This window comes from Scyliorhinus torazame, chromosome 11, assembly GCF_047496885.1.
Source record: "Scyliorhinus torazame isolate Kashiwa2021f chromosome 11, sScyTor2.1, whole genome shotgun sequence".
In the NCBI taxonomy this organism is placed as follows: domain Eukaryota; kingdom Metazoa; phylum Chordata; class Chondrichthyes; order Carcharhiniformes; family Scyliorhinidae; genus Scyliorhinus; species Scyliorhinus torazame.
Genome location: NC_092717.1, coordinates 195,092,401 through 195,109,612, shown reverse-complemented (window position 1 = coordinate 195,109,612; position 17,212 = coordinate 195,092,401). Strand labels below are relative to the sequence as shown.

The 17,212-nt window shown below is 49.0% G+C and overlaps 1 protein-coding gene across 3 annotated transcripts in view; it reads right to left on the bottom strand.

The window, feature by feature from the left end:
- The window catches only part of rhpn1 (rhophilin, Rho GTPase binding protein 1), a 140,798-nt gene that overhangs the window by 77,243 nt on the left and 46,343 nt on the right, over positions 1-17,212 (bottom strand). For 2 of the 3 annotated variants that reach the window (XM_072468217.1, XM_072468218.1), the window contains one exon: positions 17,164-17,208. The exons of the other annotated variant lie outside the window; for it this stretch is intronic. In XM_072468217.1, the coding sequence (XP_072324318.1) occupies positions 17,164-17,208 (45 nt within the window). The remainder of the gene's footprint in view (positions 1-17,163; positions 17,209-17,212) is intronic. 3 annotated transcript variants of the gene reach the window in all.

Genomic DNA, 17,212 nt, shown 5'->3' with positions numbered 1-17,212 from the left:
CTCCTGCCTGCCACAGTTACTGGTATAAGGCCCTTAAGTGGGGCCACCTCTGGGCGAACCCTATCAGAGACACTCTCGTGGCAAACTTAATTTTCTCCAGGCAGAGGAAGCCTGCCATGTCCGAAAGCCAGGTCTCCGACCTCGGGGGCTTTGAGTCCCTCCATGCTAGTAATATGCGCCTCCGGGCTATCAGGGAAGCAAAGGCCAGAACGTCCGCCTCTTTCTCCTCCTGGATCCTGCGGCACCCCAAAAATCACCACCTCTGGACTCATTGCCACCCTCGTATTTAATACCGTGGACATGGCGTCGGCAAACCCCTGCCAAAAAACCCTCAGTTTTGGACATGCAGAGAACATATGGACATGATTCGCTGCCCCCCCCCACGCACTTCGCCCATAGATCCCTGAAAGTTGCCACCCAGGTTGCGAGGGTTGTTAAGAAGGCGTACGGTGTGTTAGTTATTATTGGTAGAGGGATTGAGTTTCAGAGCCATGAGGTCATGTTGCAGCTGTACAAAACTCTGGTGCGGCCGCATTTGGCGTATTGCGTGCAATTCTGGTCGCCGCATTATAGGAAGGACGTGGAAGCACTGGAAAGGGTGCAGAGGAGATTTGCCAGAATGTTGCCTGGTATGAAGGGAAGATCTTATGAGGGAAGGCTGAAGGACTTGAGGCTGTTTTCATTAGAGAGAAGAAGGTTAAGAGGTGACTTAATTGAGGCATACAAGATGATCAGAGGATTGGATAGGGTGGACAGTGAGAGCCTTTTTCCTCGGATGGTGAGGTCTAGCACGAGGGGACATAGCTTTAAATTGAGGGGAGATAGATATAAGACAGATGTCAGAGGTAGGTTCTTTACTCAGAGAGTAGTAAGGGCGTGGAATGCCCTGCCTGCAACAGTAGTGGACTCGCCAACATTAGGGGCATTTAAATGGTCATTGGATAAACATATGGACGATAAGGGAATAGTGTAGATGGGCTTTATAGAGTGTTTTCACAGGTCGGCACAACATCGAGGGCCGAAGGGCCTGTACTGCGCTGTAATGTCCTCCACCCCAAAGAATCTGCTCATCCGGGCCACTTACATGTGAACCCGGTGAACGACCTTAAATTGGATCAGGCTGAGCCTGGCATATGTTGCGGTCTCATTGACCCTACCCAGTGAGTCATCCCAGAGGCCCTCCTCTATCTCTTCCCCCAGCTCCTCCTCCCACTTTTGCTTCAGCTCCTCGGTCTGCGACTCCTCCGAACGCATAAGCTCTTTATATATGTCCTTGACGCTCCCCTCTCCTATCCATCCTCTATCCCGAATCCCCCTTAGCAGCAGGAGTGGGAAGGTTGGCACCTGCTTCTGCAAAAAGTCCCGTACCTGTAAATATCAGAATTAATTTCTCCCCGCCAATGCAAACGTCTCCTCCAGCACCCTCATACGCGGGACACTTCCTTCTATAAACAAGTCCCCCAATCTCTCAATCCCCGCTCTACGCCAAAATCGGAACCCCCTGTCCATCCTCCCCGGGGCAAACCGGTAGTTATCACAGATTGGGGACCACACCAACGCCCCCACCAACTGCTCCCACATGTCTCCTCCACTGCCCCCAGACCCTCAAGGCCACCACCACCACTGGGCTGGTGGAGTACCGTGCCGGGGGGGGGAAAGGCAGAGGCGCCATTACCAACGTCCCCAGACCTACGCCCTTACAAGAAGCCGCCTCCATGCGCAGCCACGCCGGCTCACCCGCCACCAGCCACCTCCTCACCATGGCTATGTTAGCCGCCCAGTAGTAATTGCTGAAATTCGGCAGCGCCAGCCCTCCATCCCCCCCGACTCCGCTCGAGCATTGCCCTCTTCACTCACTGGGACTTGCCCCCCCCCCCCCATACAAAGCCCCCAATAATCTTATTGATCCGCTTAAAAAATAACCGCGGGATGAAGATGGGGAGGCATTGGAAAACGAATAGGAATTTCGGGAGGACCGCCATGTTTACCGATTGAACTCTGCCCGCCAGAGACAACGGGAGCGCATCCCATCTCCGGAAATCCTCCTTCATCTGATCTACCAATCGGGCGGGCCAAGTTCAATTTTATGTAGCCTGTCCCAATCCCTCTCCACATAGATACCCAGGTACCTGAAACTGTCCCCTACCACTCTGAGCGGCAGTTCCCCCAGTCGGCTCTCCTGACCTCTCGCCTGGACCACAAACATCTCGCTCTTCCCCATATTGAGCTTATACCACGGAAACCAGTCAAATTCCCCTAAAATTCCCATAATTTCTTCCATCCCCTCCATTGGGTCGGAGACATATAGCAGTAGGTCATCCGCATACAGCCCGACTCTGTGCTCCACCCTCCCCCGGAAAAACCCCTTCCAACACCTTGAGGCCCTCCGAACAATTGCCAGCGGCTCTATCGCCAGCGCAACCAGCAGTGGGGAGAGGGGGCATCCCTGTCTCGTCCCCCGGTGCAGTCCGAATTATTCCGAAGTCGTCCTGTTTGTCCGTACACTTGCAAACGGAGCCCGCTACAGCAACCTAACCCAGTCAACAAAGCCCATTCCAAACCCGAACCGCTCCAGCACCTCCCACAAGTAATCCCACTCGACCCGGTCAAAGGCTTTTTCCGTGTCCATCGTGACCACTACCTCAACTTCCCTACCTCCCGGGGGCATCATGATCACGTTTAGCAGCCTTCTTACATTGGCCACCAGCTGCCTGACGTTAACGAACCTAGTCTGATCCTCCACGATAACGTCCGGTACACAGTCCTCAATCCTGGAGGACAAAATTTTGGCCAGAAGTTTGGCATCTACGTTCAGCAAGGAAATCGGCCAGTAAGACCCACATAGCTCCAGGTCCTTGTCCCTTTTCAGAATGAGCGAGATCATGGCCTGTGACATCATCTGGGGCAGAGTCCCTCTTTCCTTAGCCTCGTTAAAGACCTTGAGCCCAATTCTCCCATCGGGAGTCTAAGTGCCGACGCCAGAGTGAAAACCGAAGTGTTTCACCCTGGCGTCAGAGCCCACTCCCAGTCCCTATTCTCCCGCCCCTGGGGGGCTAGGAGCGGCGCCACGTCATTTATGTGCGCCTGGCATTGGCGCCGCGTAAAAGTGGCACCACGTAACTGGCGTCACCCGCGCATCCCGGTTGCCGTCCTCCCCGAGGCCGCCCCACAAGAAGATGTTGGATGGATCTTGCGGGGTGGAGGAGGAAAAGAGGTCCTCCTTCAGAGAGGCCGGCCCGCTGATCGTGGGCCCCCCCCCGGTGCAGGAACCCCCCCCTGGCCGCACCCCCAACGTTCCCACGCTGTTCCCACCGGCAGCGACCAGGTGTGGACAGCGCTGGTGGGAACCCGTCGTATTGGGCAGAATCGCGTGCGAGCGTCGGGGCGGCGTGGCGGTACACGCGCGGCGCCCCGGCGATTCTCCCACCCGGCGCGTTGGGGGTGGGGGTGAATTCCGCCCCTTGATCAGCACCGGCCCCAATATTCCAGAGAACCTTTTATAGACTTTGGCTGGGTACCCCTCCGCTCCCAGGGCCTTACCCGACTGCATGGCCTTCAGACCCTCCACTAACACCTCCAGCCCGATTGGGACCCACAGCCCTACTACCAGCTCCCCATCCACCTTCGGGAAAGGCAGCCCGTCCAAAAAGTGCCTCATCCCCTCTGGCCCCGCAGGGGGTTCCAACCTGCACAACCTGCTATAAAAATCCCGAAAAGGTCTTGCTCACCCCCGCCGAGTGCCCAACTAAGTTCCCATCCCCGTCAATAACTTTTCCTATTTCTCTAGCTGCCTCCCTCTTTCTGAACTGCTGTGCCAGCATCCTGCTGGCCTTCTCCCAGTGCTCGTAAATCGCCCCCTTCGCCTTTCTCAGCTGTTCCACTGCCTTCCCAGTGGTTAACAAACCAAATTTGGCCTGTAGCCTCTGGCGTTCCCTTAAAAGCCCTGCCTCTGGAGCCTCGCATACCTCCCATCAACTCGTAGAATCTCTTTTATCCGTCCTGTCCCCGTGAGCCCGGTTCGAGATCAGCTCTCCTTGCACCACTGCCTTCAGCGTTTCCCAGACCACCGCTGCTGAGACCTCCCCCATATCGTTTACCTGCAGGTAGTTCAGCATGCACTTCCTCAGCCTCTCGCACACCGCTTCGTCCGCCAATAGCCCTACATCCAACCTCCATTGCGGGCGCTGCTTGCTATCCATACTTACCTGAAGGTCCACCCAGTGCGGAGCATGGTCCAAGATCGTAATCGCTGAGTACCCAGTGTCCACCACCCCCACCAATAGGGCCCTACCTACGATAAAGAAATCTATCCGGTAATACACCTTGTGTACGTTGGAGTAAAAATAAAATTCCTTGGCCCTCGGCTGCCTAAATCTCCATGGATCCACCTCCCGCATCTGCTCCATGAACCCTTTTAGCTACTTTGCCACTGCTGGCACCTTGCCCATTCTCGAGCATGACCGGTCCAGTCCTAGATCAATAACCGTATTAAAATCCCCTCCCATAATCAGCCTGTGCTAATCCAGGTCTGGAATCTTCCCAAGCACCCTCTTTATAAAATCCCCATCATCCCAATTTGGCACATATACATTGACCAGCACTACCTTCATCCCCTGCAGCTTTCCACTAACCATGATATATCGACTTCCCACATGCGAGACTATTCTCCCCACCTCAAATGCCACCCCGCTTGTTAATCAGAATCGCATCCCCTCTTAGACTTTGTATGCAGCCCAGAGTGGAAAACCTGACTAATCCAGCCTTTCCTCAACCTGACCTGGTCCACTACTTTAAGGTGCGTCTCCTGCAGCTTTACCATGTCCGCCTTCAGTCCCTTCAGGTGCGCAAACTCATGTGCCCTCTTTACCGGCCCATTTAACCCCCAAACATTCCAGGTGACCAGGCTAGTTGGGGGGCAAAGTGCCCCCCCCCCTCCCCGCCAGTCAGTCATTCCCTTTCTTGGGCCCACCTCCAGCCCATGCGCCGCGCCTCCTCCGGCCCGCACCAAGGCGGCCCCCACTCCCGACCCCCTCAGTGACCTTCCATCAAAGTCCCTCCCTCGTCAGCAGAACCCATCCCCCCCCCCAGCAACACTGCTCTGAAACCCAACCCATCTAATGGACTAAGCATATACATACCATAGATTATCATAGAATTTACAGTGCAGACGGAGGCCATTCGGCCCATCGAGTCTGCACCAGCTCTTGGAAAGAGCACCCCACCCAAGGTCAACACCTCCACCCCATCCCCATAACCCAGTAACCCCACCCAACACTAAGGGCAATCTTGGACACTAAGGGCAATTTATCATGGCCAATCCACTTAACCTGCACATCTTTGGACTGTGGGAGGAAACCAGAGCACCCGGAGGAAACCCACGCGTACACCGGGGGGGGGGGGGGGGGGGGGGGGGGGGGGGGGGGGGGGGGGGGGAGATGTACAGACTCGGCACAGACAGCGACCCAAGCCAGAATCGAACCTGGGACCCTGGAGCTGTGAAGCAATTGTGCTATCCACAATGCTACCGTGCTTCCGTGAGCTAGCTCACCCAGCTAGCTTGATGGCCCCCACCCCCGACGCTAAGAAGTCTCCCACCTATTGTTCCCTCGCTCCCCTCCCCCCGCCCATTCAAAAAATTCCCTCATCTAACAATCTCCAAGCAAACACCCAGCAGCAAGAAAACACAAAAACAAAAGCACCACCCACCGAAACTCAAAAGTGCACATAAAAAAAAAACACAAGAAAAAACACAAAAGGGACATTGCCAACATCTACAGAGAAAAATAACCAAAAAAACAAAAAACATTTCTCCCCCCCATTTTCCCTAAACAGAGCTCCAAAAAACAGACACAAAACAATAAGAGAAGGCATAACCAATTTAAAAACAGGAAAACAAAACCCACCAAAAACCAAGGGGGTGAAAAGAAAAGAAACAAAACACAGAAAAACAGAAAAGAGTGCCCAATGTAGGCCAACAAGTTGTCTCTAAGTCCGAGAGTTCTCAGACTCCCACCAGTCCTTTTCTTTTCGCAAAGTCCAGCACCTCATCGGGCGACTGAAAATGGTGATGTTGGTCCTCATACGTGACCCAAAGACGTGCCGGATACAGCAGACCGGACTTCACCTGCTACTTAAAGAAAATAGCCTGGACTTGGTTAAAGCCTGCCCTCTTCCTTGCCACCTCCACGCTCAGGTCCTGGTACACCCGCAGGATGCTGTTATCCCACTTGCAACTCCTTGTGTGCTTGGCCCACCGAAGAATGCATTCCTTGTCCAAGAACCTGTGAAAACTCACCACTATTGCCCTCGGAGGGTCCCCTGCTCGAGGCTTCCTAGCAAGCGCCCGGTACGCCCTGTCCACCTCCAACGATCGGGGGAATGTCCCCTCCCCCAGCAGCTTTTCGAACATACCCACCACGTATGCCCCAGCATCTGCACCCTCAGCCCCTTCCGGGAGCCCGACAATTCTTAAGTTCTGCCGGCGGGACTGGTTCTCAAGGTCCTCCACCTTCTCCAGGAGCCTTTTCTGCTGTTCCCGAAGCATCCCCATCACCAGCTCCACTGCTGTTTGATGCTCCTCTTGTTCAAGCAGCGCCTTCTCCACCTTCTGAATCGCCCGGTCCTGGGCGTCCAGTCTCCTCTCTAGCCGATCAATTGATTCTTTAATCGGGTCCAAGCATTCCTGCTTCTACCTGGCAAAGCCATCCTGAATGGCCTGCATCACTGGGTCCGTTGGTCGCCACGCTGCCACCCCAGGGGTCCAGCCCTCGGCCATACTGTCTCCCGTTGCAGCTTCAATACAGCTCGTGACTGACTTTTTGTTTCTGCCCGTGCACTTCTGGTCCTTTTCTCCATACACCGATGTGTGGAAACAGCGCCAACTGCCTCAGCCTTCGAAGTTGCAGTTTAAAATCGGAAAAAAGTCCGGGGGATCGGTCCAAAAGTCCGACCAGAGCAGGAGCCACCTAATGTGCGACTTACCCCTCCATAGCCGCCACCGGAAGTTGAAACGCAGTGTTTAACACCATTAAATCTCCAATACAACACTTCACTGAAAACCTAAGCTGTTTGCCTCTCCTCATTTGAACGGTTTGTCCAGATGGGGTCATGCCTTGAATTGATTAGCATGGCCAGCATTCAGTAAATGACATCACTTCAAGTAATTCACCTACTGTCAGCAAACAACACAAATCTGGCAACAAAACAACAGTTCACATTCAACATTATAAACTTTCTGCATTCTGATTCAAAGACTCACGAAATGCAAACAGTCTGCTCAGCAATTTAGATTGACAGATTTGAGATTGGTTTTCCACCACAATTTGCCACTTCCTACGCTAAATAATTTGCCATTTCCTACGCTAATTAATTTTCATAAAGAATATGGAATGCTAATCACGTATTGGATATTTGGACATTACACTTTGTATTTTAAAAAAAACAGATTGGAACTGATCAATTACAACTGTACAATTGTTTTGCTGTTTTGGACCTTTCAGAACAATCTAGCCTCTCCTGAAATGGAAACAAGCAGCTCTCAGCCAGCAGAATCTTTCAACAACAATATTTCACCTCTAATAAATATGCGTATTTAGACTGTTTCCCTTGCAGAGTATTTAACCACAGCACAGGTTAACAACTCAACATCACAACTGTGTTCCATATGCTTGATCTCGGACAAATGTCACAAGAAATTGGATTGTAAGTACTGGCATTTATCTAATATTTTAATAAGTCAACAGCACATTTGTTTGAGTTCTCCTGATAGTGCTATTACTCAAACAGGGTTTCACAGGTTCCTAGAGCTCTTTGGCACTTTGTCCAATTCTGATTTTCCAATCGAGAAGTTTAGCACTCAGTCTGACACACTAATGACTAGGGATCAAGGATGACTTGATTCCGATTTCAGCGGGAGCGGTGCGCAAGTGATTTCTGGGAGCATTGTGCAGGTCAAGGTTCGGAGGTGGAGGAGCAGTCTCTGTCAGGGAGAGAACCTGAGAACATCTAAGACACTCAGAAGGTAAGAAGGGAAGTAACTGATTTTTACTCATTTTTACTTTTATACCTTTTTCAAATTGTGTGTGTCGGGGGGAAACTGAAGTGACAACGCAGAAAATCTGTGGCCTGAGTGGCTGGTTGGGAATCTACACTAAATTAAAAAAATTAAGCATTGGTAACTAATTAAACATAATTACTTAATTATAATTTAGAGGGGTATCTAAGCCAGAGATCGGAGAGTACTATATTTAGCTTTCGCATTTCTATTAGAAATCTAGTGCTAGGAAACAGATAGTTAACAGTAACTTTGAAATTAAAAAAAATATATATTTTTAAAAGAATTTTTTTTTTTTTTTTAAATTTTAATTTTAATTAATTGACGCAATGTCAGTTAGAGGGGTGCAGTGCTCTGACTGTGAGATGTGGCAGGTCCGGGAGGCTTCCAGCGTCCCGGATGGCTTCATCTGCAGAAAGTGCACCCAACTGGAGCTCCTCACAGACCGCATGGTTCGGTTGGAGCAGCAATTGGATGCACTTAGGAGCATGCAGGTGGCGGAAAGCGTCATAGATCGCAGTTATGTAAATGTGGTCACACCCAAGGTGCAGGCAGAGAAATGGGTGACCACCAGAAAGGGCAGGCAGTCAGTGCAGGAATCCCCTGTGGTTGTCCCCCTCTCGAACAGGTATACCCCTTTGGATACTGTCGGGGGGATAGCCTTTCAGGGGAAAACAGCAGCAGCCAGAGCAGTGGCACCACGGCTGGCTCTGATGTTCAGAAGGGAGGGTCAAAGCGCAGAAGAGCAAGAGTAATAGGGGACTCTATAGTCAGGGGCACAGATAGGCGCTTCTGTGGACGTGAAAGAGACTCCAGGATGGTATGTTGCCTCCCTGGTGCCAGGGTCCAGGATGTCTCCGAACGGGTAGAGGGCATCCTGAAGGGGGAGGGCAAACAGGCAGAGGTCGTTGTACATATTGGTACTAACGACATAGGCAGGAAGGGGCATGAGGTCCTGCAGCAGGAGTTCAGGGAGCTAGGCAGAAAGTTAAAAGACAGGACCTCTAGGGTTGTAATCTCGGGATTACGCCCTGTGCCACGTGCCAGTGAGGCTAGAAATAGGAAGATAGAGCAGCTAAACACGTGGCTAAGCAGAAGGTGTAGGAGGGAGGGTTTCCGTTATCTGGACCACTGGGAGCTCATCCGGGGCAGGTGTGACCTATAAGAAGGACGGGTTGCATCTAAACCGGAGAGGCATAAATATCCTGGCCGCAAGGTTTGCTAGTGTCACACGGGAGGGTTTAAACTAGTATGGCAGGGGGGTGGGCACGGGAGCTATAGGTGAGAGCATTGAGGGAGAACTAGGGAATAGGGACAGTGGGGCTCTGAGGCAGAGCAGACAGGGAGAAGTTGCTGAACACAGCGGGTCTGGTGGCCTGAAGTGCACATGTTTTAATGCAAGAAGTATTACGGGTAAGGCAGATGAACTTAAGAGCTTGGATTAGTACTTGGAACTATGATGTTGTTGCCATTACAGAGACCTGGTTGAGGGAAGGAAAGGATTGGCAGCTAAACGTTCCAGGATTTAGATGTTTCAGGCGGGATAGAGGGGGATGTAAAAGGGGAGGCGGAGTTGCGCTACTGGTTCGGGAGAATATCACAGCTGTACTGCGGGAGGACACCTCAGAGGGCAGTGAGGCTATATGGGTAGAGATCAGGAATAAGAAGGGTGCAGTCACAATGTTGGGGGTTTACTACCGGCCTCCCAAAAGCCAGCGGGAGATAGAGGAGCAGATAGGTAGACAGATTTTGGAAAAAGAGTAAAAACAACAGGGTTGTGGTGATGGGAGACTTCAACTTCCCCAATATTGACTGGGACTCACTTAGTGCCAGGGGCTTAGACGGGGCGGAGTTTGTAAGGAGCATCCAGGAGGGCTTCTTAAAACAGTATGTAGACAGTCCAACTAGGGAAGGGGCGGTACTGGACCTGGTACTGAACCCGGCCAGGTGGTAGATGTTTCAGTAGGGGAGCATTTCGGTAACAGTGACCACAATTCAGTAAGTTTTAAAGTACTGGTGGACAAGGATAAGAGTGGTCCTAGGATGAATGTGCTAAATTGGGGGAAGGCTAATTATAACAATATTAAGCGGGAACTGAAGAACATAGATTGGGGGCGGATGTTTGAGGGCAAATCAACATCTGACATGCGGGAGGCTTTCAAGTGTCGGTTGAAAGGAATTCAGGACCGGCATGTTCCTGTGAGGAAGGATGAATACGGCAATTTTCGGGAACCTTGGATAACGAGATATTGTAGGCCTCGTCAAAAAGAAAAAGGAGGCATTTGTCAGGGCTAAAAGGCTGGGAACAGACGAAGCCTGCATGGAATATAAGGAAAGTAGGAAGGAACTTAAGCAAGGAGTCAGGAGGGCTAGAAGGGGTCACGAAAAGTCATTGGCAAATAGGGTTAAGGAAAATCCCAAGGCTTTTTACACGTACATAAAAAGCAAGAGGGTAGCCAGGGAAAGGGTTGGCCTACTGAAGGATAGGCAAGGGAATCTGTGTGGAGCCAGAGGAAATGGGCAAGGTACTAAATGAATACTTTGCATCAGTATTCACCAAAGAGAAGAAATTGGTAGATGTTGAGTCTGGAGAAGGGTGTGTAGATAGCCTGGGTCACATTGAGATCCAAAAAGACGAGGTGTTGGGTGTCTTAAAAAATATTAAGGTAGACAAGTCCCCAGGGCCTGATGGGATCTACCCCAGAATACTGAAGGAGGCTGGAGAGGAAATTGCTGAGGCCTTGACAGAAATCTTTGGATCCTCACTGTCTTCAGGGGATGTCCCGGAGGACTGGAGAATAGCCAATGTTGTTCCTCTGTTTAAGAAGGGTAGCAAGGATAATCCAGGGAACTACAGGCCGGTGAGCCTTACTTCAGTGGTAGGGAAATTACTGGAGAGAATTCTTCGAGACAGGATCTACTCCCATTTGGAAGCAATGTATTAGTGAGAGGCAGCATGGTTTTGTGAAGGGGAGGTCGTGTCTCACTAACTTTCGAGGAGGTCACTAAGATGATTGATGCAGGTAGGGCAGTGGATATTGTCTATATGGACTTCAGTAAGGCCTTTGACAAGGTCCCTCATGGTAGACTTGTACAAAAGGTGAAGTCATACGGGATCAGGGGTGAGCTGGCAAGATGGATACAGAACTGGCTAGGTCATAGAAGGCAGAGAGTAGCAATGGAAGGTTGCTTTTCTAATTGGAGCGCTGTGACTCGTGATGTTCCGCAGGGATCAGTACTGGGACCTTTGCTGTTCGTAGTATATATAAATGAAGGTCTAATGCAGGTAGGAAATATACAGTGAATGGTAGAACCCTCAAGAGTATTGAAAGTCAAAGAGATCTAGGAGTACAGGTCCACAGGTCACTGAAAGGGGCAACACAGGTGGAGAAGGTAGTCAAGAAGGCATACGGCATGCTTGCCTTCATTGGCCGGGGCATTGAGTATAAGAATTGGCAAGTCATGTTGCAGCTGTATAGAACCTTAGTTAGGCCACACTTGGAGTATAGTGTTCAATTCTGGTCGCCACACTACCAGAAGGATGTGGAGGCTTTAGAGAGGGTGCAGACGAGATTTACCAGAATGTTGCCTGGTATGGAGGGCATTAGCTATGAGGAGTGGTTGAATAAACTCGGTTTGTTCTCACTGGAACGAAGGAGGTTGAGGGGAGACCTGATAGAGGTCTACAAAATTGAGGGGCATAGACAGAGTGGATAGTCAGAGGCTTTTCCCCAGGGTAGAGGGGTCAATTACTAGGGGGCATAGGTTTAAGGTGAGAGGGGCAAGGTTTAGAGTAGATGTACGAGGTAAGTTTTTTTACACAGAGGGTAGTGGGTGCCTGGAACTCGGTACCGGAGGAGGTGGTGGAAGCAGGGACGATAGTGACATTTAAGGGGCATCTTGACAAATACATGAAAGGATGGGAATAGAGGGATACGGACCCAGGAAGTGTAGAAGATTGTAGTTTAGTCGGGCAGCATGGTCGGCACGGGCTTGGAGGGCCGAAGGGCCTGTTCCTGTGCTGTACATTTCGTTGTTCTTTGTTGTTACAGTTCAATTGCTTCAGAGATAATTGATAAGTCTAACGTGCGTTTGGCTGACTCTACTGTATGTGGGACAGATGGTGCTTGAAGAGTTGGTAGACAGTTTGGAATTTGCATGCTCCCTCCGACACCAGAACTTCACCCAAAATTTCTTGAAGAGTTCCGAGCCTTCCCGATGGGCCTTCTCCATTTTGGCCAGTCACAAATCAGAGACGTTTGACTTCTTCAGGGGTTCTTTGAGACATCCCTTAAAGTTTCCTCCTGCAAGTTTTCTGTCACAACTGGGTTCTCAATTAAGCAGTTGCTTCGGAATCTGGTGTCATACAAACGACATGCCCTGCCCAGTGGAGCTGATTTTGAATGATTATCACCTCAATGCTGGGCAGATTGGCTTGGACAGGAAACTGCTGTTGGACCACTTTTCTTGCCACCAGATTTGGAGATTTTGTGAAGACACGATTGGTGGACTTCTCCAGGGCTTTGGAGGTGCTTGCTGCTGATTATCCAAGCATCCGGAGCATATAGGAGTGTGTGATCACTACAGCCCCGTAAACCATGAATTTAGCTTCGGGACTGAGATCCTGGTCCTCAAATATTAATTTCCTCAATCGGCCGAAAGTTGAGCTGGCACGTTTAAGGCAATGATAAATTTTATTGTTGTGCCTGCCATCATCAAGAAGAGGATCTTGAGATACAGAAAATACTCCAGATTTTCCAGGATCTCGTCAATTTTAATCAATGTGGTTGGTTTTTTCCTGAGTTAGCTGGTTGAAATAGGATCTTAGTTTCTCGGATCGTAAGAGAAAGCTCCATTTTCTCACATATTTTGGAGGAGGAGGAGTCAACAATGTGCAGCATGATGGCACAGTGGTTAGTACTGCTGCCTCAACAGTGCCAGGGACAAGAGTTCGATTCGGGCCTTGGGTGACTGTGTGGAGATTTCACGTTCTCACAGCGTCTGGATGGGGTTCCTCCAGGTGCTTCTGCTTCCTCCCACAGTCCAAAGATGTGCGAGTTAGGTGGATTGGACATGATCAATGTGTGGGGTTGCAGAAACCATGCGGGAGAGTAGGCTCTAGACAGACTGCTCTTTCGGAGGGTCGGTGCAGACTCAAATGGGCCAAATGGCCTCGTTCTGCACCATAGGGATTCTATGGACCTGGAGCCCAGTTTCTGAATATGTGCACATTGTCATTTGTGTGGGGGAAACTCTGATGTAGTCTGGAGTGGTTCTGTTTTTGGATTGCAGGTTGAACAATTTCCTGTAGATCATCTCCATGACTATGGCAATCTGCTGGTTGCAGATCTACTGAGATGCAGTAGAGCAGTGAGGAAAACAGAGAGAGTTGGAGGAGAGTTGTCTATATGGACATCAGTAAGGCCTTTGACAAGGTCTCTCATGGTAGACTGGTACAAAAGTCACACGGGATCAGGGGTGAGCTGGCAAGATGGATACAGAACTGGCTAGGTCATAGAAGGCGGAGAGTAGCAATGGAAGGTTGCTTTTCTAATTGGAGCGCTGTGACTCGTGATGTTCCGCAGGGATCAGTACTGGGACCTTTGCTGTTCGTAGTATATATAAATGATTTGGAGGAAAATGTAACTGGTCTGATTAGTAAGTTTGCAGACGACACAAAGGTTGGTGGAATTGCAGATAGCGATGAGGACTGTCAGAGGATACAGCAGGATTTAGATCGTTTGGAGACTTGGGTGGAGAGATGGCAGATGGAGTTTAATCCGGACAAATGTGAGGTAATGCATTTTCGAAGGTCGCCCCTCTACCTCCTTCGTTCCAGTGAGAACAAACCGAGTTTATTCAACCGCTCCTCATAGCTAATGCCCTCCATACCAGGCAACATCCTGCTAAATCTCTTCTGCACCCTTTCTAAAGCCTACAATTCTGGTCGCCACACTACCAGAAGGATGGAGGCTTTAGAAAGGGTGAAGAGATTTAGCAGGATGTTGCCTGGTATGGAGGGCATTGGCTATGAGGAGCGGTTGAATAAACTCGGTTTGTTCTCACTGGAACGAAGGAGGTAGAGGGGCGACCTGATAGAGGTCTACAAAATGCAGGTAGGGAATATACAGTGAATGGTAGAACCCTCAAGAGTATTGAAAGTCAGAGAGATCTAGGTGTACAGGTCCACAGGTCACTGAAAGGGGCAACACAGGTGGAGAAGGTAGTCAAGAAGGCATACGGCATGCTTGCCTTCATTGGCCGGGGCATTGAGTATAAGAATTGGCAAGTCATGTTGCAGCTGTATAGAACCTTAATTAGGCCACACTAGGAGTATAGTGTTCAATTCTGGTCGCCACACTACCAGAAGGATGGAGGCTTTAGAAAGGGTGCAGAAGAGATTTAGCAGGATGTTGCCTGGTATGGAGGGCATTAGCTATGAGGAGCGGTTGAATAAGCTCGGTTTGTTCTCACTGGAACGAAGGAGGTTGAGGGGCGACCTGATAGAGGTCTACAAAATTATGAGGGGCATAGACAGAGTGGATAGTCAGAGGCGTTTTCGAAGGGAAGAGGGGTCAATTACTAGGGGGCATAGGTTTAAGGTGCGAGGGGCAAGATTTAGAGGAGATGTACGAGGCAGGTTTTTTTTAAAACAGAGGGTAGTGGATGCCTGGAACCTGCTGCCGGAGGTGGTGGTGGAAGCAGGGACAATAGTGACATTTAAGGGGCATCTTGACAAATACATGAATAGGATGGGATTAGAGGGATACGGACCCAGGAAGTGTAGAAGATTTTAGTTTAGACCGGCAGCATGGTCGGCACGGGCTTGGAGAGCCGAAGGGCCTGTTCCTGTGCTGTACTTTTCTTTGTTCTTTGTTGAGAATGGGTGGCATGGTAGCACAGTGGTTAGCACTGTTGCTTCACAGCACCAGGGTTCCAGATTCAATTCCCGGCTTGGGTTATTGTCGGTGAGGAGTCTGTGAGGAATCTGCAAGTTCTCCCCGTGTCTGCGTGGGATACCTCAGGGTGCTCCAGTTTTGTCCCACAAGTCCCGAAAGACGTGCTTGTTAGTGAACTGCACATTCTGAATTCTCCCTCAATGTTTCCGAAAAGGTGCCTTAGTGTGGCGGCTAAGGGATAGTAACTTCACTGCAGTGTTAATGCAAGCCTACTTGTGACACTAATAAAGATTATATAACTATGCCTATCTTTATTTTATCCAAGTGCCCTTCAACACATTTAATAATAGCTTGTAACATTTTTCCTAAGACACAAGTTAAGCTAACTGACCTATAGTTTCTGCTTTGTCTCCCCACCTTACATCAGCTATTTTCCAATCTCATAGAACCTTCCCCGAATATAGCGCATTTTGGAAAAGTAAAATCAACGCATCAACTATCTCACTAGTCATTTCTTTTAAGACCCTAGAATGAAATCCACCAGGACCCAGGGACTTAACCTACAGTTCCAACAATTTGCTCAGTACCACGTCCCTGGTGATTATAATTTTCCAGACTTCTCTTCTCCATTCCAATTCCACAGCTATTCATAGGATGTTACCTGTATTCTCTATCGTGAACAATAATGCAAAATACCAGTTCAATTCATCTGCCCTCTCCTATTTTCCATATTAATTTCCCAGGTTCACTTTCGGTAGGAACAACACTCACTTTGTTAACACTTTACTTTAAAGTATAGAAATTCTTATTATAAACAAGAGAAAAGGGTGATGATTGGGTAGCAAGTCAACTCTGATTGGGTGAGGAATTGCCATGGAGAAAGTAACCGAAAACTGTAGGTAACCGGGTAATGCAAAAAAGGTACAAGGCTTGAACATATTCCTTTTATTTGCAGAGAACAGATCCCTAATGCTTCTAGCTAGCATAAATAAGCCACTGTGATTTTAACTGATCATCTTAAATTGGTTGTTGGAGTAGCTATTAGTACATTCAGAATTTTTCAGCAAGTGCTGCCCTATGGCAGAATCACATCTAATAGTCAAAGTTTTGTTTTATGCTTTTTAAATATGGGCTGGTTGAGACTATTATGAACCGGAAAAGCGAAGGAATATGGATTTGATCAGCTAATTGCTAGGAAATACAGCCGACATACCTGGCATCACACTTGCCGAAATTCATACATGATATGCTCAATTGTGCATCAGTCGTTTTGGACTGACAACAGCATCCGATTGGTGGAAATGACCAGTCGAGTAGCCTCCGCATAGTAGCAGCGTGAAATAGTTTACTTAAACTATTGTTCAAATCTTTGAGATACTTTGCTTTTCCAGGTTAATTTGAGGTAGATCAGACGCTATTCAAACCCAAAAGTGCCAGATTTGGCCCATTTGCAAGTTTGTGCAATACACAGTGAACAATGATCTGAAGGCATTGCTCTGCAGTCTAGCCTTGATGCACTCTATTTCCGTGTCAGGCTTGCAAGGTGATCCAAATGGCCAAGGAACTTATTTCAAAGGTTACTGATAAGGGCAATCTTAGTGTATGAAGCTAAATGGATCCCAGCGGGTTTATTGACGAGTGAAGGTAGGCCTGCGGTAGACAGTTAGTGAAGGACCCACTAGCGGATTTCTCAACTAGTACGTTATACTGTTCCATCCATCACAGAAGTGAATGTATGGATGGAGTATATGGAGGAAATATTTACCTGCAGCTGCAGATTCAAAGATCACAAATCTATCATCTACTTATCAGAAAGATTCATGGGGTAGGAGGTTAGGGCTCATTCAATCAAAACACTTTCATGAAAACGTTTAGACTTAAGAGTGGATCCCATGGCTACACCATGTATTTGGACATATATTCTAATCATCAAAATAGCAACTTGCAGTGTTGAGTTCAAAGTTCAATGACTGATCTGTCCTGATGACTGATCTGTCCTGATGAGTGCAAGTTGAAAAGCTTGGTCAGCATCTCTCTTTTCCGCAATAATCAATTCACTTCAGTAAATTGCTGTGTCACATTGTCTAGACATTGAAATAGATGTATCATTTCCAAGGTCTTTCCTCTAAACCTTCTGGCCACTGCAGTTCCATTTATTGCAAGTTTATGACTATAAATTCAAAAATAGAAAATCATGCAGGTAACACCCACCTGCTTAAAAAATTCAGGGACATCTGTTTCAATGAAGCACTCCCCCTTC